The sequence below is a fragment of the Scyliorhinus torazame genome, chromosome 30 (assembly GCF_047496885.1).
Source record: "Scyliorhinus torazame isolate Kashiwa2021f chromosome 30, sScyTor2.1, whole genome shotgun sequence".
NCBI classification, from domain to species: domain Eukaryota; kingdom Metazoa; phylum Chordata; class Chondrichthyes; order Carcharhiniformes; family Scyliorhinidae; genus Scyliorhinus; species Scyliorhinus torazame.
The window spans coordinates 25,367,763-25,390,613 of NC_092736.1; the positions used below are offsets into that span (position 1 = coordinate 25,367,763).

At 53.5% G+C, this 22,851-nt stretch overlaps 1 protein-coding gene across 1 annotated transcript in view; it reads left to right on the forward strand.

Moving 5' to 3' along the window:
• LOC140404453 (fibrillin-1-like) overlaps nucleotides 1-22,851 on the forward strand; it is a 716,712-nt gene that overhangs the window by 615,224 nt on the left and 78,637 nt on the right. Inside the window, exons 53-56 of the mRNA XM_072493009.1 lie at nucleotides 59-178; nucleotides 7,180-7,302; nucleotides 17,434-17,565; nucleotides 17,673-17,798. Coding sequence (XP_072349110.1) covers nucleotides 59-178; nucleotides 7,180-7,302; nucleotides 17,434-17,565; nucleotides 17,673-17,798 — 501 coding nt within the window. The remainder of the gene's footprint in view (nucleotides 1-58; nucleotides 179-7,179; nucleotides 7,303-17,433; nucleotides 17,566-17,672; nucleotides 17,799-22,851) is intronic.

Consider the following 22,851-nt stretch of genomic DNA (forward strand, 5'->3'; position numbering starts at 1 on the left):
GGCTCCTGAGATTTCAGACTGGCACTTCACTTTTACTGTTTTATTTTGCATACAACAGACACAGATGAATGTTCTGTTGGTAATCCCTGCGGCAATGGCACGTGTACTAATGTGTTTGGAGGATTTGAGTGTGCGTGCGAAGAAGGCTTTGAACCAGGACCAATGATTACGTGTGAAGGTAGGCTTTTTTCTTCCTCATTACTCACTTGCAGAATATGATCAAATTACGATTTTCAACTTATGTAATGAGTAAATACACTTGTGGCACAGAGCCACACTGACCAGGGAGGTCCTCAGTTCATCCTTAATGTGACTTACCCAAATGTGGGTGTGGGACAGGGACAGAGAGTGGGTGAGAGACAGAGAGTGGGTGAGAGACAGAGAGTGGGTGAGAGACAGAGAGTGGGTGAGAGACAGAGAGTGGGTGAGGGACAGAGAGTGGGTGAGGGACAGAGAGTGGGTGAGGGACAGAGAGTGGGTGAGGGACAGAGAGTGGGTGAGGGACAGAGAGTGGGTGAGGGACAGAGAGTGGGTGAGGGACAGAGAGTGGGTGAGGGACAGAGAGTGGGTGAGGGACAGAGAGTGGGTGAGGGACAGAGAGTGGGTGAGGGACAGAGAGTGGGTGAGGGACAGAGAGTGGGTGAGGGACAGAGTGTGGGTGAGGGACAGAGAGTGGGTGAGGGACAGAGAGTGGGTGAGGGACAGAGAGTGGGTGAGGGACAGAGAGTGGGTGAGGGACAGAGAGCGGGTGAGGGACAGAGAGCGGGTGAGGGACAGAGAGCGGGTGAGGGACAGAGAGCGGGTGAGGGACAGAGAGCGGGTGAGGGACAGAGAGCGGGTGAGGGACAGAGAGCGGGTGAGGGACAGAGAGCGGGTGAGGGACAGAGAGCGGGTGAGGGACAGAGAGCGGGTGAGGGACAGAGAGCGGGGGGGGGACAGAGAGCGGGCGGGGGACAGAGAGCGGGCGGGGGACAGAGAGCGGGCGGGGGACAGAGAGCGGGCGGGGGACAGAGAGCGGGCGGGGGACAGAGAGCGGGCGGGGGACAGAGAGCGGGCGGGGGACAGAGAGCGGGCGGGGGACAGAGAGCGGGCGGGGGACAGAGAGCGGGCGGGGGACAGAGAGCGGGCGGGGGACAGAGAGCGGGCGGGGGACAGAGAGCGGGCGGGGGACAGAGAGCGGGCGGGGGACAGAGAGCGGGCGGGGGACAGAGAGCGGGCGGGAGACAGAGAGCGGGCGGGAGACAGAGAGCGGGCGGGAGACAGAGAGCGGGCGGGAGACAGAGAGCGGGCGGGAGACAGAGAGCGGGCGGGAGACAGAGAGCGGGCGGGAGACAGAGAGCGGGCGGGAGACAGAGAGCGGGCGGGAGACAGAGAGCGGGCGGGAGACAGAGAGCGGGCGGGAGACAGAGAGCGGGCGGGAGACAGAGAGCGGGCGGGAGACAGAGAGCGGGCGGGAGACAGAGAGCGGGCGGGAGACAGAGAGCGGGCGGGAGACAGAGAGCGGGCGGGAGACAGAGAGCGGGCGGGAGACAGAGAGCGGGCGGGAGACAGAGGGGAGCGGGCGGGAGACAGAGGGGGAGCGGGCGGGAGACAGAGGGGGAGCGGGCGGGAGACAGAGGGGGAGCGGGCGGGAGACAGAGGGGGAGCGGGCGGGAGACAGAGGGGGAGCGGGCGGGAGACAGAGGGGGAGCGGGCGGGAGACAGAGGGGGAGCGGGCGGGAGACAGAGGGGGAGCGGGCGGGAGACAGAGGGGGAGCGGGCGGGAGACAGAGGGGGAGCGGGCGGGAGACAGAGGGGGAGCGGGCGGGAGACAGAGGGGGAGCGGGCGGGAGACAGAGGGGGAGCGGGCGGGAGACAGAGGGGGAGCGGGCGGGAGACAGAGGGGGAGCGGGCGGGAGACAGAGGGGGAGCGGGCGGGAGACAGAGGGGGAGCGGGCGGGAGACAGAGGGGGAGCGGGCGGGAGACAGAGGGGGAGCGGGCGGGAGACAGAGGGGGAGCGGGCGGGAGACAGAGGGGGAGCGGGCGGGAGACAGAGGGGGAGCGGGCGGGAGACAGAGGGGGAGCGGGCGGGAGACAGAGGGGGAGCGGGCGGGAGACAGAGGGGGAGCGGGCGGGAGACAGAGGGGGAGCGGGCGGGAGACAGAGGGGGAGCGGGCGGGAGACAGAGGGGGAGCGGGCGGGAGACAGAGGGGGAGCGGGCGGGAGACAGAGGGGGAGCGGGCGGGAGACAGAGGGGGAGCGGGCGGGAGACAGAGGGGGAGCGGGCGGGAGACAGAGGGGGAGCGGGCGGGAGACAGAGGGGGAGCGGGCGGGAGACAGAGGGGGAGCGGGCGGGAGACAGAGGGGGAGCGGGCGGGAGACAGAGGGGGAGCGGGCGGGAGACAGAGGGGGAGCGGGCGGGAGACAGAGGGGGAGCGGGCGGGAGACAGAGGGGGAGCGGGCGGGAGACAGAGGGGGAGCGGGCGGGAGACAGAGGGGGAGCGGGCGGGAGACAGAGGGGGAGCGGGCGGGAGACAGAGGGGGAGCGGGCGGGAGACAGAGGGGGAGCGGGCGGGAGACAGAGGGGGAGCGGGCGGGAGACAGAGGGGGAGCGGGCGGGAGACAGAGGGGGAGCGGGCGGGAGACAGAGGGGGAGCGGGCGGGAGACAGAGGGGGAGCGGGCGGGAGACAGAGGGGGAGCGGGCGGGAGACAGAGGGGGAGCGGGCGGGAGACAGAGGGGGAGCGGGCGGGAGACAGAGGGGGAGCGGGCGGGAGACAGAGGGGGAGCGGGCGGGAGACAGAGGGGGAGCGGGCGGGAGACAGAGGGGGAGCGGGCGGGAGACAGAGGGGGAGCGGGCGGGAGACAGAGGGGGAGCGGGCGGGAGACAGAGGGGGAGCGGGCGGGAGACAGAGGGGGAGCGGGCGGGAGACAGAGGGGGAGCGGGCGGGAGACAGAGGGGGAGCGGGCGGGAGACAGAGGGGGAGCGGGCGGGAGACAGAGGGGGAGCGGGCGGGAGACAGAGGGGGAGCGGGCGGGAGACAGAGGGGGAGCGGGCGGGAGACAGAGGGGGAGCGGGCGGGAGACAGAGGGGGAGCGGGCGGGAGACAGAGGGGGAGCGGGCGGGAGACAGAGGGGGAGCGGGCGGGAGACAGAGGGGGAGCGGGCGGGAGACAGAGGGGGAGCGGGCGGGAGACAGAGGGGGAGCGGGCGGGAGACAGAGGGGGAGCGGGCGGGAGACAGAGGGGGAGCGGGCGGGAGACAGAGGGGGAGCGGGCGGGAGACAGAGGGGGAGCGGGCGGGAGACAGAGGGGGAGCGGGCGGGAGACAGAGGGGGAGCGGGCGGGAGACAGAGGGGGAGCGGGCGGGAGACAGAGGGGGAGCGGGCGGGAGACAGAGGGGGAGCGGGCGGGAGACAGAGGGGGAGCGGGCGGGAGACAGAGGGGGAGCGGGCGGGAGACAGAGGGGGAGCGGGCGGGAGACAGAGGGGGAGCGGGCGGGAGACAGAGGGGGAGCGGGCGGGAGACAGAGGGGGAGCGGGCGGGAGACAGAGGGGGAGCGGGCGGGAGACAGAGGGGGAGCGGGCGGGAGACAGAGGGGGAGCGGGCGGGAGACAGAGGGGGAGCGGGCGGGAGACAGAGGGGGAGCGGGCGGGAGACAGAGGGGGAGCGGGCGGGAGACAGAGGGGGAGCGGGAGACAGAGGGGGAGCGGGCGGGAGACAGAGGGGGAGCGGGCGGGAGACAGAGGGGGAGCGGGCGGGAGACAGAGGGGGAGCGGGCGGGAGACAGAGGGGGAGCGGGCGGGAGACAGAGGGGGAGCGGGCGGGAGACAGAGGGGGAGCGGGCGGGAGACAGAGGGGGAGCGGGCGGGAGACAGAGGGGGAGCGGGCGGGAGACAGAGGGGGAGCGGGCGGGAGACAGAGGGGGAGCGGGCGGGAGACAGAGGGGGAGCGGGCGGGAGACAGAGGGGGAGCGGGCGGGAGACAGAGGGGGAGCGGGCGGGAGACAGAGGGGGAGCGGGCGGGAGACAGAGGGGGAGCGGGCGGGAGACAGAGGGGGAGCGGGCGGGAGACAGAGGGGGAGCGGGCGGGAGACAGAGGGGGAGCGGGCGGGAGACAGAGGGGGAGCGGGCGGGAGACAGAGGGGGAGCGGGCGGGAGACAGAGGGGGAGCGGGCGGGAGACAGAGGGGGAGCGGGCGGGAGACAGAGGGGGAGCGGGCGGGAGACAGAGGGGGAGCGGGCGGGAGACAGAGGGGGAGCGGGCGGGAGACAGAGGGGGAGCGGGCGGGAGACAGAGGGGGAGCGGGCGGGAGACAGAGGGGGAGCGGGCGGGAGACAGAGGGGGAGCGGGCGGGAGACAGAGGGGGAGCGGGCGGGAGACAGAGGGGGAGCGGGCGGGAGACAGAGGGGGAGCGGGCGGGAGACAGAGGGGGAGCGGGCGGGAGACAGAGGGGGAGCGGGCGGGAGACAGAGGGGGAGCGGGCGGGAGACAGAGGGGGAGCGGGCGGGAGACAGAGGGGGAGCGGGCGGGAGACAGAGGGGGAGCGGGCGGGAGACAGAGGGGGAGCGGGCGGGAGACAGAGGGGGAGCGGGCGGGAGACAGAGGGGGAGCGGGCGGGAGACAGAGGGGGAGCGGGCGGGAGACAGAGGGGGAGCGGGCGGGAGACAGAGGGGGAGCGGGCGGGAGACAGAGGGGGAGCGGGCGGGAGACAGAGGGGGAGCGGGCGGGAGACAGAGGGGGAGCGGGCGGGAGACAGAGGGGGAGCGGGCGGGAGACAGAGGGGGAGCGGGCGGGAGACAGAGGGGGAGCGGGCGGGAGACAGAGGGGGAGCGGGCGGGAGACAGAGGGGGAGCGGGCGGGAGACAGAGGGGGAGCGGGCGGGAGACAGAGGGGGAGCGGGCGGGAGACAGAGGGGGAGCGGGCGGGAGACAGAGGGGGAGCGGGCGGGAGACAGAGGGGGAGCGGGCGGGAGACAGAGGGGGAGCGGGCGGGAGACAGAGGGGGAGCGGGCGGGAGACAGAGGGGGAGCGGGCGGGAGACAGAGGGGGAGCGGGCGGGAGACAGAGGGGGAGCGGGCGGGAGACAGAGGGGGAGCGGGCGGGAGACAGAGGGGGAGCGGGCGGGAGACAGAGGGGGAGCGGGCGGGAGACAGAGGGGGAGCGGGCGGGAGACAGAGGGGGAGCGGGCGGGAGACAGAGGGGGAGCGGGCGGGAGACAGAGGGGGAGCGGGCGGGAGACAGAGGGGGAGCGGGCGGGAGACAGAGGGGGAGCGGGCGGGAGACAGAGGGGGAGCGGGCGGGAGACAGAGGGGGAGCGGGCGGGAGACAGAGGGGGAGCGGGCGGGAGACAGAGGGGGAGCGGGCGGGAGACAGAGGGGGAGCGGGCGGGAGACAGAGGGGGAGCGGGCGGGAGACAGAGGGGGAGCGGGCGGGAGACAGAGGGGGAGCGGGCGGGAGACAGAGGGGGAGCGGGCGGGAGACAGAGGGGGAGCGGGCGGGAGACAGAGGGGGAGCGGGCGGGAGACAGAGGGGGAGCGGGCGGGAGACAGAGGGGGAGCGGGCGGGAGACAGAGGGGGAGCGGGCGAGAGACAGAGGGGGAGCGGGCGAGAGACAGAGGGGGAGCGGGCGAGAGACAGAGGGGGAGCGGGCGAGAGACAGAGGGGGAGCGGGCGAGAGACAGAGGGGGAGCGGGCGAGAGACAGAGGGGGAGCGGGCGAGAGACAGAGGGGGAGCGGGCGAGAGACAGAGGGGGAGCGGGCGAGAGACAGAGGGGGAGCGGGCGAGAGACAGAGAGTAGGTGAGGGCGGGAGGCAGTGAGAGGGGGAGGGTGAGAGACAGCGAATGGGGATGGGACAGCGAGTGGAGGAGGGTGTGAGACAGTGAGTGGGGAGGGTGTGAGACAGTGAGTGGGGAGGGTGTGAGACAGCGAGTGGGGAAGGGTGAGAGACAGCGAGAGTGGAGGGTGAGAGACAGCGAGTGGTGGGAGGGTGTGAGACAGCGAGTGGGGGAGGGTGTGAGACAGCGAGTGGGGGAGGGGGAGGCAGCGAGTGGGGGAGGGGGAGAGACGGCAAGTGGGGGAGGGGGAGAGACGGCGAGTGGGGGAGGGTGAGAGGCAGAGAGTGGGGGTGGGTGAGAGGCAGCGAGTGGGGGAGGGTGTGAGACAGCGAGTGGGGGAGGGTGAGAGGCAGCGAGTGGGGAGGGTGTGAGGCAGCGAGTGGGGGAGTGAGAGGCAGCGAGTGGGGGAGAGGGAGGCAGCGAATGGGGGAGACAGCGAGTGGGGGAGGGTGGGGCAACGAGTGGGGGAGGGTGAGAGACAGCAAGTGTGGAGGGTGAGAGACAGCGAGTGGTGGGAGGGTGTGAGGCAGCTAGTGGGGGTGGGTGAGGCAGCGAGTGGGGGAGGGTGAGAGGCAGTGAGTGGGGGAGGGTGTGAGACAGCGAGTGGGGGAGGGTGAGAGGCAGCGAGTGGGGGAGGGTGTGAGACAGCGAGTGGGGGAGGGTGAGAGGCAGCGAGTGGGGGAGGGTGTGAGACAGCGAGTGGGGGAGGGTGAGAGGCAGCGAGTGGGGGAGGGTGTGAGACAGCGAGTGGGGGAGGGTGGGAGGCAGCGAGTGGGGGAGGTTGGGAGACAGCGAGTGGGGGAGGGTGAGAGGCAGCGAGTGGGGGAGGGTGTGAGACAGCGAGTGGGGGATGGTGTGAGACATCGAGTGGGGAGGGTGTGAGACAGAGAGTGGGGGAGGGTGTGAGACAGCGAGTGGGGAGGGTGTGAGACGGCGAGTGGGGGCTTCCATTAAAAATTACAAAACGATTGTAAGACTTGGAAGTATTTATTGAATTACAGAACTTTTTTGTTACAATAAATGTATACATATAAATCATAGAAACATATTTTAAGTTTGTTTTTGTTTGTATATAATGTCCATTTTTTGTGCACTGAAGTCTTCAATATAATAAGAATGTTTCTCAGGAGTTACTTCAGTACCTTTGAGAGGACAAAAGGATTCCACAGCTGGAAAAGTTTGGGAAACCCAGCCTTACTGCATAGCTGCGAGTACTTTTAAGATCATGCCCAATGTTAGTCAACACCTTCAACAGAAAGGAGGGAATAAAGGAAGTGAAAAGGCTACATAAATTGAATAGCAGGAATTCTATCGCATTTTAGTGTTTGCTGGAAAAAAAACTTGTTTTTTCTTTCCACGACCAGACATCAATGAATGTGCGCAAAATCCTTTGCTTTGTGCATTCCGTTGTGTTAATACCTTCGGAGGATATGAATGTAAATGTCCTGCTGGCTATGTTCTGAGACGAGATGGGAAGATGTGCCGAGGTTCGTATAAATTTCAATTTTAATATTTGATGACTTTCTCTTTTGAGCTCATCATATTGTGAAAAGCAAAACTATTTTCTTTTTTGAACTTTGTGCTAATACCAAACATGGACTGCTTGGATTTTATATAGAAAACAAACACTGTATTCTCTACGAACTGAGAACAAAATCCCAGCTTTTGATGAACTATTCATCTGTCCCAGTGCATTTTTTCCATTTACTGCTTTACTTATATTGGCTTTCTGCAGATATGTACACTTTATAGTCACAGAAAGACAAGACCTCACCCACTGGAGTAGATATTAATTCTGCGCAATGGTATAAAATGGGTGAATGATAGTCAATAGCTCACTTTACATCTCTCAATTTTCATTGAGTTTGTGTACTAATGTGAAATATTTCTGTGTCATATTTGAACCATGGAGGCTAAAGACAGTGCAACTCGTGAAACACGCAACCCAGGATTTACATATGACCACTTTGTACTAAAACTGAATGTAAATTCTAGACTTAACTTTCTTATAATCAATAGAATAAATTTCATAGCTCTGTTGATAATGGGTTGCACAAAAATAGTCATAAATAACTTTGTAGTTTTTAAGTTCTCTTTTTGAAGATTTTACAAGTAGTTCACCATTGATTTAGAAAGGGGAAATGGGAATATTAATTGCTAAATATACAAGAAATTTAAAGAAAAATTTGTATTTATACAGTACCTTAACACATCTATTTTAAGGCACTTTACATGCAATAAATGATGTATTAATTGATCAAAGAACAAACAAAGAACAAAGAAATGTACAGCACAGGAACAGGCCCTTCAGCCCTCCAAGCCCGACTAAACTACAATCTTCTACACTTCCTTGGTCCGTATCCCTCTATTCCCATCCTATTCATGTATTTGTCAAGATGCCCCTTAAATGTCACTATCGTCCCTGCTTCCACCACCACCTCCGATAGCGAGTTCCAGGCACCCACTACCCTCTGCGTAAAAAACTTGCCTTGTACATCTACTCTAAACCTTGCCCCTCTCACCTTAAACCTATGCCCCCTAGTAATTGACCCCTCTACCCTGGGGAAAAGCCTCTGACTATCCACTCTGTCTATGCCCCTCATAATTTTGTAGACCTCTACAGGTCTCCCCTCAACCTCCTTCGTTCCAGTGAGAACAAACAGAGTTTATTCAACCGCTCCTCATAGCTAATGCCCTCCATACCAGGCAACATTCTGGTAAATCTCTTCTGCACCCTCTCTAAAGCCTCCCCATCCTTCTGGTAGTGTGGCGACCAGAATTGAACACTATACTCCAATGGTGGCCTAATTAAGGTTCTATACAGCTGCAACATGACTTGCCAATTCTTATACTCAATGCCCCGGCCAATGAAGGCAAGCATGCCATATGCCTTCTTGACTACCTTCTCCACCTGTGTTGCCCCTTTCAATGACCTGTGGACCTGTACTCTTATATCTCTTTGACTTTCAATACTCTTGAGGGTTCTACCATTCACTGTATGTTCCCTACCTGCATTAGACCTTCCAAAATGCATTACCTCACATTTGTCCGGATTAAACTCCATCTACCATCTCTCCGCCTGCATTAGACCTTCCAAAATGCATTACCTCACATTTGTCCGGATTAAACTCCATCTACCATCTCTCCGCCCAAGTCTCCAAACAATCTAAATCCTGCTGTATCCTCTGACAGTCCTCATCGCTATCCGCAATTCCACCAACCTTTGTGTCGTCTGCAAACTTACTAATCAGACCAGTTACATTTTCCTCCAAATCATTTATATATACTACAAAGAGCAAAGGTCCCAGCACTGATCCCTGTGGAACACCACTGGTCACAGCCCTCCAATTAGAAAAGCATCCTTCCATTGCTACTCTCTGCTTTCTATGACCTAGCCAGTTCTGTATCCACCTTGCCAGCTCACCCCTGATCCCGTGTGACTTCACCTTTTGTACTAGTCTACCATGAGGGACCTTGTCAAAGGCCTTACTGAAGTCCATATAGACAACATCCACTGCCCTACCTGCATCAATCATCTTAGTGACCTCCTCGAAAAACTCTATCAAGTTAGTGAGACACGACCTCCCCTTCACAAAACCATGCTGCCTCTCACTAATACGTCCATTTGCTTCCAAATGGGAGTAGATCCTGTCTCGAAGAATTCTCTCCAGTAATTTCCCTACCACTGAAGTAAGGCTCACCGGCCTGTAGTTCCCGGGATTATCCTTGCTACCCTTCTTAAACAGAGGAACAACATTGGCTATTCTCCAGTCCTCCGGGACATCCCCTGAAGACAGTGAGGATCCAAAGATTTCTGTCAAGGCCTCAGCAATTTCCTCTCCAGCCTCCTTCAGTATTCTGGGGTAAATCCCATCAGGCCCTGGGGACTTATCTACCTTAATATTTTTTAAGACACCCAACACCTCGTCTTTTTGGATCTCAATGTGACCCAGGCTATCTACACACCCTTCTCCAGACTCAACATCTACCAATTTCTTCTCTTTGGTGAATACTGATGCAAAGTATTCATTTAGTACCTCGCCCATTTCCTCTGGCTCCACACATAGATTCCCTTGCCTATCCTTCAGTGGGCCAACCCTTTCCCTGGCTACCCTCTTGCTTTTTATTTTCGTGTAAAAAGCCTTGGGATTTTCCTTAACCCTATTTGCCAATTACTTTTCGTGACCCCTTCTAGCCCTCCTGACTCCTTGCTTAAGCTCCTTCCTACTTACCTTATATTCCACGCAGGCTTCGTCTGTTCCCAGCCTTTTAGCCCTGACAAATGCCTCCTTTTTCTTTTTGACGAGGCCTACAATATCTCTCGTTATCCAAGGTTCCCGAAAATTGCCGTATTTATCCTTCTTCCTCACAGGAACATGCCAATCCTGAATTCCTTTCAACTGACACTTGATGTAATTTGAGCAAAGTTGGTATCCACCATTAGCAATGATAAGAATGGCCTTAAATCTACTTTGGTTAAGGGAAGAATGCTGGTCAGAACTCCTAGAATGCGAGCTGTGAATAGTATGAACAGTGTCTATCCGTACAGGTAGACCTCATTTTAGATCTCATTGAAAGAATAACACTCCAAAGAAATGCCATATTCTCTCTATGTCGACTTAATTACGTGCTCAAGTTAATAATTTGGTTTTTTTAATGACCAAGGAAGCCAGTGGTAGGAATGAATATATTTATGTTACTTTTAACAATAATCTGCCCACGGCAGTAACTATCTACAATCACGGTCCTCTTTGGGACAACAAACATGCCGGTCCAGCTTTTATGCTCGGTTATAACAAGCCCCAGTTGGGTGGGCCTCCACCTCCTACCTGGTAAGCTTGTACTCCATGGGCCCCACAAGGTGATCAATAATGGTTTCCTCATGGGAGTTAGAACACCCTACCCCCCACCCCAAGTCCAAACATTCCTCCTCTGCGTCATCTGCCGGAGCTTCCTGCGCTGCTTTTCCAGACATTGAGCTTTTGCCTGCAGCGGGGTCTGAGTCGGGTGGTGTATACCGGTTGGTCAACTGTGTTTCTCTGGTCGACCTCTGGAGGTCTGGTGCCGAAACCTTGGCCCCAGACACGTCATTATCCATCTGCGTAGCTGCCTCTGTATCCATATCCAGAGTCGTCATCCTCCTGCTCATCCGGTCGATGGGCTGTGGTCAGTTGGGTTTCCTGGCTGAGGGATAGTTCCTGGCATGGCTGAGGCATCGATGTCTCTCGTTGGACATCTCTTAAGGTGTTCCACGTGTTTTCATTGGATTTTCTCTTGGATTTGACTTCATAGGAGAACAGCCCCATTCTCTCAATTATAACTCCAGGGAGTCAGAGTGCCCATCTCCAAAGCTAAGGTGTAGACTGTGTCTCCTAATTGGAACTTGCGTCCAATGGGCATGGTTCTATTTCTGCACTTCTTGCTGCACTTCCACTTTCCCACCCAGGTTTGGGAAAGTCAGGCTTAACCGGGTCCTGAGCCTGTGGCCCTTCAGCAGTTCTGATGGTCCCACCCCTGTTGTCACGTGCAGCGTCATTTTGTAATTTAAAAGAAACCGTGCCAGTCGGGTGTTTATGGAGCCCATGGTCAGCTTCTTTATGCTTCTTTTGAATGCCTGAACCACCTTTCAGCCAGGCCGTTGGTTGAGGGATGGTACGGGGCAGTTCTGATGTGCTGGATTCCGTTCAGCTTAGAATGCGGCAAACTCTTTGCATGAATGATGTTCCGTTGTCCTTCACTAGGACTTCAGGGATCCTGTGGGTACTGAACGAGCACATCAGCTTCTTGACAGTGGCCCTTTACGTCGTTGAGGTAATTTTATAAATGTCAAGCTATTTCAAATGGGCGTCCACTTGAATGATAAACATGGACCCCATGAAAAGCCCTGCGAAACCAGCATGCAGCCTCACCCAGGGACGCCCTGGCCATTCCCAGGGATGAAGTGAGGCTGCCGGTGGGTGCTTTTGGTACTCCTGACATGCCGAGCAACTGTGTACAACTCGCTCAATGTTCCCACGTGGGATGACCACGTGAGCTCCCCACAGTATGATACCATTCTCCTCACTTAGCTCTGGGAGTTTCTGGACATAGGGCTGTAGGGCTATCGGGGTGTCCATTGTAATCAGCCATTTAATAGCGTGTGGCGGAGCTTCGCCAACTTAGTCCATTAAGTCCGTGTTAGAACTTGAACAACTGTCAACGGCAGAGTATCCATAAAATTTAGTGTCAGCACTACTTCATTCGCCACTGGTGGGGATGGGAGACTCTGGCAGCAGGAGACGGCTAAGTGTGTCAGCATGGGTTATCTGTGTACCAGGACGAAGTTGGAACGAGTACTCATATGCAGCGATCAAAACTGCCGATGCAATGGATGGAATCCATTGTCCTCTTTAAAGAGGCCCAACAGAGGCTTGTGATCGGCCACAATGGAGAAGTGTCACCCATAGACGTACTGATGGAACTTCTTGACCCCAAATTTCACTGCCTTCTCTATTTGGGCACAGCATTGTTCCGCAGCTGCCAGTTATCCTATCTGCGGGCCAGCACCACCCAGATCCAAAAGGGGAGGCATCGCAAGTCACAATTAACAGTTGAGCTGAGTAATAATGGGTGAGGAGCTGCAAGGATGATAGACTCTTCTTCACCCGGGAAATGTTTCTTCCTGTAAGGTACCTCAAACCCACTTCTGGTTCTTCTTTAACAGTATGTGGCCAGGTTTGAGATAAATAGGGTGGCCAGATTATTATCCCATAATAATTCACCAGGCCTAAGAATGACCAGAGTTTGGTGGCATTCCTAAGAGTTGGGACCCCTTTTGTGTCCTGAACTTTCTCCTCCACAGGGTACGTGTAAGCCATCTCTGTCACCCTGTACCCAAAGTACATTACCGCTCTAAACGGCATAGTGGCACAGTGGTTAGCTCTGCTGCCTCACAGTATCAGTGACCAGGGTTCAATTCCAACCTCGGGTGACTGTGTGTAGTTTTCATATTCCCCATGTGTCTTTGTGGATTTTCTCCGGGTGCTCCCGTTTCCTCCAAAGATGTGCAGGTTGATGGATTGGCCATGCTAAATTGCCCCTTCATGTCCAATGGTTAAGTTGGGGATACAGGGGCGTAGGCCTAGGTAGGGTGCTTTTTCAGAGGGTGGGTGCAGACTCAATGGGCCGAATGGCCTACTTCTGCAGCGTAGGGATTCTATGAACATGCATTTACCCCTCTTCAGCCGGGTGCCAACTTTGGAGAACCGTCTGAACACTTCCTACAGGTTTTTCGCTGTGCTACTTGTTGGTGGCACCCGTGATGATGATGTCATCTAAGTATACAGCTACCTTTGGAAGTCCTTGAAGAATACCTTCCATTACTCTTTGGAAGATTGCCGGAGCTGACAAGAGCTCGAATGGGAGGTGGGTGTACTCAAATAACCCTCTGTACGTGTTTATAGTTGAGCATTTCCTGGATGCGGAGTCCAGTTCCACCTGCAAGTTGGCATGGCTGATATCGAGCTGTGTAAAGGAACACGTGAGTTGGCCTTGATAGAGTGGGGAGAGTTACTTAAAGGGATGACAGTAGATAGCCAGTGGCAAACATTCAAGGAACGCATGGGGGAACTACAGAATACAGATTGGCCAAGAAGAAGAATAGGTCTGAGGATTGGGAGCAGTATAGAATTCGGCAAAGAAGGACAAAGGGATTGATTAAGAAGGGGGAAGTACAGTACGAAAGGAAGCTTGCAGGGAACATAAAGACTGACACTAAGAGTTTCTACAGATATGTGAAGAGAAAGAGATTGGTAAAGAGAAATGTAGGCCCCCTACAGACAGAAACAGGTGACTGCATTATAAGGGACAAAGAAATGGCTGAGCAATTGAATACATACTTTGGTTCTGTCTTCACAAAAGAGGACACAAATCAGATCCAAGAAATGTTGGAGAATGAAAGGTATGGTGAGAGTGAAGAATTGAGGGAGATCAGCATTAGTAGAGAAATGGTGCTGGGAAAATTGATGGGATTGAAGGCGGATAAATCCCCAAGGCCTGAGAATCTGCATCCCAGAGGGCTTAAGGAGGTGGCTCTGGAAATAGTGGATGCTTTGGTGGTCATCTTCTGGGATTCTATAGACACTGGAACAGTCCCTGCAGATTGAAGGGTAGCTCACGTCACTCCATATTCAAAAAGGGAGATAGAGAGAAAGCAGGGAATTATAAACCAGTAAGCCTAACATCGGTAGTGGGAACATTCTTGAATCCATTATCAAAGTCTTTATAGCGGAACATTTGGAAAGCAGTGGCAGGATCAGTTAGAGTCAGCATGGATTTATGAAGGGAAAATCATGCTTGACAAATCTGTTGAAATTCTTTGAAAATGTAACCAGTACAGTTGACAAGGGGGAGCCAGTCGATGTGGTATATTTGGACTTTCAGAAGGCGTTTGAAAAAGTCTCACATAAGAGATTATTGTGCAAAATTAAAGCGCATGGGATTGGGGAAATATATTGAGATGGATAGAAAACTGGTTGGCAGAGAGAAAACAAAGAGTAAGAATTAATGTGTTGTTTTCAAATTGGCAGGCAGTATCTAGTAGGGTGCCACAGAGACCCCAGCTATTCACAATATATATTAATGATTTGGATAAGGGAACAAAATTTAACATCTCAAAGTTTGCAGATGATACCAAATTAGGTGGTAGGATGAATTGTGACGAGGATGCAGGGATCCTACAGCAAGATCTGGACAGGTTGGGCGAGTGGGCAAACCAATGGCAGATGCAGTATAATTTGGATAAGTGTGAGGTTATTCATTTTGGAAGCAAAAACAGGAAGGCAGATTACTACCTGAATGGTTGTAAATTGGGAAAGAGGAGTGTGCAGCGGGACCTGGGTATCCTTGTGCACCATTCGCTGAAGGTGATCATGCAGATGCAGCAGGCGGTAAAGAAGGCTAATGGTATGTTGGCCGTAATTGCCAGAGGTTCTGAATATAGAAGCAGGGATGTGTTGCTGCAATTATACAGGACCTTGGTGAGGCCACGCCTGGAGTGTTGTGTGCAATTTTGGTCTCCTTCTCTGAAGAAGGATGTTCTTGCTCTCGAGGGAGTGCAGTGAAGTTTACCAAACTGATTCCAGGGATGGAGGGACAGTCATATGAGGAGAGATTGACTAGGTTGGGAATGTTCTCGCTGGAATTCAGAAGAATGAGGGGGGATCTCATAGAAACTTATAAAATTCTAACAGGACTGGACAGGGTAGATGTAGGGAAGATGTACCAATGATGGGTGTGTCCAGAACAAGGGGTCACAGTCTGAGGATTCAGGGTAAATCATTTCGGACAGAGATGAGGAGACATTTCTTCACCCAAAGAGTGGTGAGCCTGTGGAATTCATTACCACAGGAATTAGTTAATGCTAAAACATTGAATATATTCAAGAGGCGGCTAGATATAGCACTTGGGGAGAATGGGATCAAAGGCTATGGGGAGAAGGCAGAATTAGGCTATTGAGTTGGATGATCACCCATGATCATGATTACTGGCGGAGCAGGCTCGAAGGGCCAAAAGACCTCTTCCTGCTCCTATGTTCTATGTATCTATGTGACACCCTCCAGCCAGTTTTGCAACTAAATCTTCCACCCTGGACATCAGGTAACAGTCCAGGCACGAAGCCCTGTTCACGTGAGTTTGTAATCTCCGCATAGTCAGATAGACTTTTCCAGCTTCATAACTGATACTACGGGTTTGGCCTACTCCACAAACTGTACAGGGCGTATGATTTCCAGATCCTGTAGGCACTGCATCAACTTTGTGTCAACTTTGGCGAGTAAGGCGTAGGGAACAGACCTTGCCCTAAAATACCTGGGCTGAGCCCGTATATACGAGCCTTGGCCCCTTTATTCTGCGCAGACGTCGCTGGAATACTTCAGGACTTCATAAGTTTCTGGTGCCCAGCCAGAACATTTGTTGCCAGTCAAAACGGAGGACTCCTAACCAGTGATGCCCCAGCAGATTGGGCCCTGGACCCTGCACCACAACAAGGGTAGCTTGACCGATTGCTGTCCTTGTATCACCGGAGTCATGGTCCCAACGATGCTCAGCAGTTCACCTGTATAGGTTGCCAACCTGGCCTTGGCATCTCACGGGGTTAGTGGTAAGATCCCTGTACGAAGACAGTGAAAGGTCTGTTTGTCCACTATGGAGACAGTGTCTCCCGTATCCATCTCCATCACCAGAGGATGCCCATTCACTTGCAATGTGACCCAGATCAGCGCCACCTTTGGGGCCGTGACGCAGTTCAGCTGCATCATATTGTCATCTTCAGGTGGGGCCACGTGCAAGGCCCTGGCTCGTGGTGGCCTCATCGGCTGCCCAATGGCGGCATTCCCTTCACCAGTTCTGGATGCTCTGACCAACACATTTTCTCCGTCCACACATCTGGCAAGTTGGTTGGCTCTCCCCTTTGTCCTCGGGGGAGGTAGCCTGCGGGTCTGCAGTTGCTCCTGGGTACTGGGCCCCACTGTGGAATTGCACCTTGTGTTGCCTCTTGGGAGGTGATGTGGCCACTCTGACACTGCCCTGTGATGTTGTGGGAACTCGATACGGAGGGCGGATCAAGGAATGGACTCCTTTCTCCGCATTTCCAAGGGATAGTGACAACTCAGTGGCCCGTTTGAAGCCTAACGTGGCCGTGTTACTTATTCCACAAACAAGCCTATCCCTCAACATTTACGAGAGGGCAGCCCGAACTCTCAGTGCTCTGCCAGCTGCCTAAGGCAGGTCAAAAAGTCAGTTCCCAACTCACCCAGAGACCTCATTGAACCTCTAGCGTTGCGTTATAACGGAAGGTTTTGGATCATAATGTTCAGCCACTAGTGCAACCAACGAGTCCAGTGAAGCTGGTTAGGTGAGACTCTTTGTAATTCCGCACGCTGTCTGGAGAATCACTTTGACGGTCTTCTACCAAAGATACCATTGGCCTGAAAGAAATACCTCATACATTCTGCGTATTGGCCCCAATCTTCCAGGCCTGCGTCAAAGGCCTCTAGCTTGCCAAACGTCGGCATTTTCAAACCTTATGTCCTTACATTTCTGCACAATCGGCTTCGGGTGGCTCGGTGTATTGAAAAGCAAGTCAGAAGTCTCCTTTTTCCTCATCACCAGTTTAATGACCAAGGAAATGAGCAGTAGGGAGGGAAAGATTTATTTTACTTTCAAAAATCTGCCCACAGCAGTAACTATCTACAATCACAGTCCCTGTTGGGACAACCAATATTCTGGTCCCTGCTTGGGCCGGCTTTTATGCTCAGTTCTAATGAGCCCCAGCTTAGTGGGCCTCCGCTCCCTACTTGGGAAGCTCGTACTTAACGGGCCCCACGGGGAGATCAATAATGGTTTTGTCGTGGGGGTTATGACAGTTTTAAAAATAAAACATTCTGACTCCGACAAGAACATTAACAGCTGACCCAAACTGACACATTTGATGCGCAATTAACTGGCTAATTCACAGCAAGCATAATACAAGTTCATGTCCTGAGTTGGAGATTCCTTCACTCTTGTCACTCCTGTACATTTTGTTTACGTTAGTACCTATAATGTTAATGTCAATCACCAAAAACTTCACATTTTTACAGATCAGAATGAATGTGAGGAACAGCTTGATAGCTGTGCATCAAGAGGAATGATGTGCAAGAATCTGATTGGAACTTTCATGTGTATCTGCCCAGCTGGATTAGTGCGTGCGCCGGATGGTGAAGGGTGCATAGGTAACAAAATAAGTCTTTATAACTAACTTACTCTTCGACTTATAATATACTTGAGATCATTTTTGAAATATGCAATGACAAATAATTTCCATACCTTCTTAATTCAGATGAAAACGAATGTCGCACCAAACCCGGCATTTGTCAAGATGGTCGGTGCATTAATACCGCTGGTAGTTACAAGTGTGATTGCAATGAAGGATTCACGGCTAGTTCCACGCAAACTGAATGTGTTGGTGAGTTTGATTTTTTTAAAAATATAAGATAAGCATCATTAGTCTTAGTGACCAATGTAATTTTAATAGAACTACTGAACTTATTAGTTTGTTTTGCTGCACTGCCATAATTTCAGTAGAAATTCAGTGGAATCCCCACTTTTATACATTTTTGTAAGAGTTGGCAGAATGAGGTAAATCACAAGAGAGAGGCTAGCAACAAGAAGATTAAGCAAGAAGACAAAATTACTTTCAACGTAATTTACAAAAAGGACCTAACTATGATTAATGTGCTCAAAAATCAACAAAGATATATAGTATACACCCAAAGATGCTCAGTGAGATTAAGGGCAAAACATACAGTCATTGTGAGGTATTCATGAGAACATAAGAATAAGGAGCAGGAAAGGATATTTGAGCCCATGAAGTATGCTATTCGATATAATCATGGCTGATCTTGTGCTTCAACTCCACTTTCCCACCTACTCCCCTGTATCCCTTAAGAGACCAAAAATCTGTCTATCCCAGCCTTAAACATATTCCATGATGGCACATTCACAACCCGCTGGGCTAGAGAATTCCAAACATACAGAACCCTTTAAGTAAAGAATTTCTCCTTGTCTCAGTGCTAAATGATTGGTCCGTATCCTGAAACTAGCCCCCTTCTAGATTTCCCAGCCAAGGGAAACAAAATCTCAGTATCTGCCCTGTCAAGCCCTTTCATAATCTAAAATGTTTCAGTGCGATCAATTTTCATTCTTCTAAATGCCAGAGAATATAGACCCAATTTACTCAGCCTTTCATCATAGGAAAACCTTTTCATCCCAGGGAGTAGTCTAGTGAACCTTTGCTGTACTGCACTTAATGCAAATATGTCCTTCCTTAAATGTGGAGGCAAAATTGCACACAGTATTCCAAGAGTGGGCTCACTAAAGCCCTGAATAATTGTAGCAAAACTTCTTCTTAATTCTTGTACTCCAACCCATTTGCAATAAAGATCAACATGCCACTTGCTTTCCTAACTGCTTGGTGTGCTCGCACAATAACTTTTTGTGTTCCTTGTGTGAGTGCACCCTCAGCAATAAGTTTCACACCTTTAAAAAACTATTCTGCGTTTCTAGTTGTCCGATCAAAATGAGTAATCTCACACTTCCCCACATTATACTCCATCTGTCCTCTTGCCTTCACACCTGGCTTTGTATCATCAGAAAACATGGATACATTATCCTCTGACTCTTTGTCTAAGTCATGAATACAAATTGTAAATAGCTGAGTCCCAGCACTGATCATTAAGACACTCCACTAGTCACAGCTTTCCATCTTTAAAAAGCCCATTCATGCTGACTCTTTTCTTCCTATCCATTAAACAATTCTCGATTCAAGTACCACTCCTAACTCTATAAGTCTTTATCTTGTGCATTGACCTTTTGTGTGGCACCTTACCAAATGCATTTTGGAAATCCAAGCATTCTTCATCTACTGGTTCCATTTATCTACTCCAGTTACATCATCAAAACTTCAAGTAAATTTGTCAAACAGGATTTCCCTTTCATTAGGGGTCATGAAATATCTTTGGCTAACAGGGTTAAGGAAAATCCCAAAGCCTTTTTTTCATATATAAGGAGCAAGAGGGTACCTAGAGAAAGGATTGGCCCACTCAAAGACAAAAGAGGGAATTTATGCGTGGAGTCAGAGAAATGGGTGAGATTCTTAATGAGTACTTTGCATCGGTATTCACCAAGCAGAGGGACATGACGGATGTTAAGGTTAGGGATGGATGTTTAAATACTCAAGGTCAAGTCGGCATAAGGAAGGGGGAAGCTTTGGGCATTCTAAAAGGCATTAAGGTGGACAAGTCCCCAGGTCCGGGTGGGATCTATCCCAGGTTACTGAGGGAAGCGAGGGACGAAATAGCTGGGGCCTTAACAGATATCTTTGCAGCATCCTTGAGCACGGGCGAGGTCCCGGAGGACTGGAGAATTGCTAATGTTGTCCCTTTGTTTAAGAAGGGTAGCAGAGATAATCCAGGGAATTATAGACCTGTGAGCTTGACATCAGTGGTAGGCAAACTGTTGGAGAAGATACTGCGGGATAGGATCTATTCACATTTGGAAGAAAATAGACTTATCAGTGATAGGCAGCATGGTTTTGTGCAGGGAAGGTCATGTCTTACAAACCTAATAGAATTCTTTGAGGAAGTGACAAAGTTAATTGATGAGGGAAGGGCTGTAGATGTCATATACATGGACTTCAGTAAGGCGTTTGATAAAGTTTCCCATGGCAGGTTGATGGAAAAAGTGAAGTCGCATGGGGTTCAGGGTGTACTCGCTAGATGGATAAAGAATTGGCTGGGCAACTAGGACAGAGAGTAGTGGTGGAAGGAGCGGTTGAATAAACTCGGTTTGTTCTCACTGGAACGAAGGAGGTTGAGGGGAGACCTGATAGAGGTATACAAAATTATGAGGGGCATAGACAGAGTGGATAGTCAGAGGCTTTTCCCCAGGGTAGAGGGGTCAATTACTAGGGGGCATAGGTTTAAGGTGAGAGGGGCAAGGTTTAGAGTAGATGTACGAGGCAAGTTTTTTACGCAGAGGGTAGTGGGTGCCTGGAACTCGCTACCGGAGGAGGTAGTGGAAGCAGGGACGATAGGGACATTTAAGGGGCATCTTGACAAATATATGAATAGGATGGGAATAGAAGGATACGGACCCAGGAAGTGTAGAAGATTGTAGTTTAGTCGGGCAGCATGGTCGGCACGGGCTTGGAGGGCCGAAGGGCCTGTTCCTGTGCTGTACATTTCTTTGTTCTTTGTTGTTCTTTGAGTGTCTCAAAATGGAGAAAAGTGACTAGTGGTGTTCCACAGGGATCCGTGCTCGGACCACTGTTGTTTGTGATGTACATAAATGATCTGGACGAAGGTATGGGTGGTCTGATTAGCAAGTTTGCAGATGATACTAAGATTGGTGGAGTTGCAGATAGTGAGGGGGACTGTCAGAGAATACAGCAAAATATAGATAGATTGGAGAGTTGGGCAGAGAAATTGCAGATGGAGTTCAATCCAGGCAAATACGAGGTGATGCATTTTGGAAGATCTAATTCAAGAGCGGACTATACGGTCAATGGAAGAGTCGTGGGGAAAATTGATGCACAGAGAGATCTGGGAGTTCAGGTCCATTGTACCCTGAAGGTGGCAACGCAGGTCGATCGAGTGGTCAAGAAGGCATACAGCATGCTTGCCTTCATCGGACGGGGTATTGAGTACAAGAGTCGGCAGGTCATGTTACAGTTGTATAGGACTTTGGTTAGGCCACATTTGGAATTCTGCGTGCAGTTCTGGTCACCACATTACCAGAAGGATATGGATGCTTCAGAGAGGGTGCAGAGGAGGTTCACCAGGATATTGCCTGGTATGGAGGGTGCTAGCTATAAAGAAAGGTTGAGTAGATTAGGATTGTTTTCGTTGGAAAGACAGAGGTTGAGGGGGGACCTGATTGAGGTCTACAAAATTGAGAGGTATGGACAGGGTGGATAGCAACAAGCTTTTTCCAAGAGTGGGGGTGTCAATTACAAGGGGTCACGATTTCAAGGTGAGAGGGGGAAAGTTTAAGGGAGATGTGCGTGGAAAGTTTTTTACGCAGAGCGTGGTGGGTGCCTGGAATGCTTTGCCAGCGGAGCTGGTAGAGGCGGGCACGATAGCATCATTTAAGATGCATCTAGACAGATACATGAACGGGCGGGGAACAGAAGGAAGTAGATCCTTGGAAAATAGGTGACAGGTCTAGATAAAGGATCTGAATCGGCGCAGGCTGGGAGGGCTGAAGGGCCTGTTCCTGTGCTGTCATTTTCTTTGTTCTATAAAAACATGTTAGGAAATTCTGCATTTGGGAGACTGTTAATGTTGGGACTGAATTGCTGCGGTTCCTGTTCCCATTGGGGGTGCTATTTGTGGATTAATTCAGGGCTTGCTAATCGACCAGCACTCTGCTGGCGCGAATTCTGAGAAATTCCCGGCCCAGCAGACGTTCTAACCATTGGGACCGGAGTTAGTATCAAAGACCCTGACAACTGGAGCTGTTTTAATTTAAGCGCTCCACTAACTGCAGTCACCATGATGGCTCACAGAAGACCTACCCCCGAGGTTGGGAGACTGAGGTAGACCCACAGCTCCATGCCAGTGAGGAGCAGAGGGACACCCTCCTCCCCAGCGTGGGCCGCAGACTCAGGCCTGCCCTCCCGGGCACTGCCTGGGCGATGGTGGCAGAGGCAGTCAGTACTGCCAGTCTCACCAGGAGGAGACAGTTGGTGATCCGGAGGGGTGGGAGTCACTGGTGAGTCCTCTGCCCTGAGAGGGGAAGAGAACCAGGGGGGGTTCCAAACGCCACGTTGCAAGTATCTTTTGGTTGGGGTGAGATCTGCTGATCCCCTGCTTGCTCTGCAATGAGGCAGCACTTCTGACGAGTACCAGGACCTGGTGGGCTCCTGATTGAGCTTGGCCCTTGATGATACAGCTGGGGTAGAAGGGTGTCCAGAGGGCCAGCCTGGGTGGACTAAGCATTTAAAGGACACAGACAGCACTCAGCAGTGTGAGCAGCCAGGACATGCAAGTAGCACCACGGTGCATTTACAAGACAGACTGCAGAAATGGCGGTCTGAGCCAGGCCACCCCAATCCCGAGGGTGACACCCCAAGTCCACCAACTTGGCACCAACTCACTACCGTTACTGCCCCCCCATTGGTCTGGGCAGCCATCCACCAGCAAGCCCGCCAGTTTTCAATGATTTTTCAGTGTTTCTTTAGCCTCCCGCTTCTCCTCCCAGCCATGGTGCCCAGTCCACATTTGTAAACATTTGTAATAATTCACGCCTGCGAGACGTCCACCTGAGAGGAGCGGAGCATACAGGGCGGGTTTCTCCACTCCCACGCCGAAGTGGCCGCGCCATCGTGAACGCCGTCGAGATTCACGACGGCGCGGAATAGCCCCGGTCCCGACCGATTCAGGCCCTGACAATGGGCCAGTATCGGGGCCGCGTCATCTACACGCGCCAGGCCTTGTCGCCCGCGTAAAAGCGGCGCC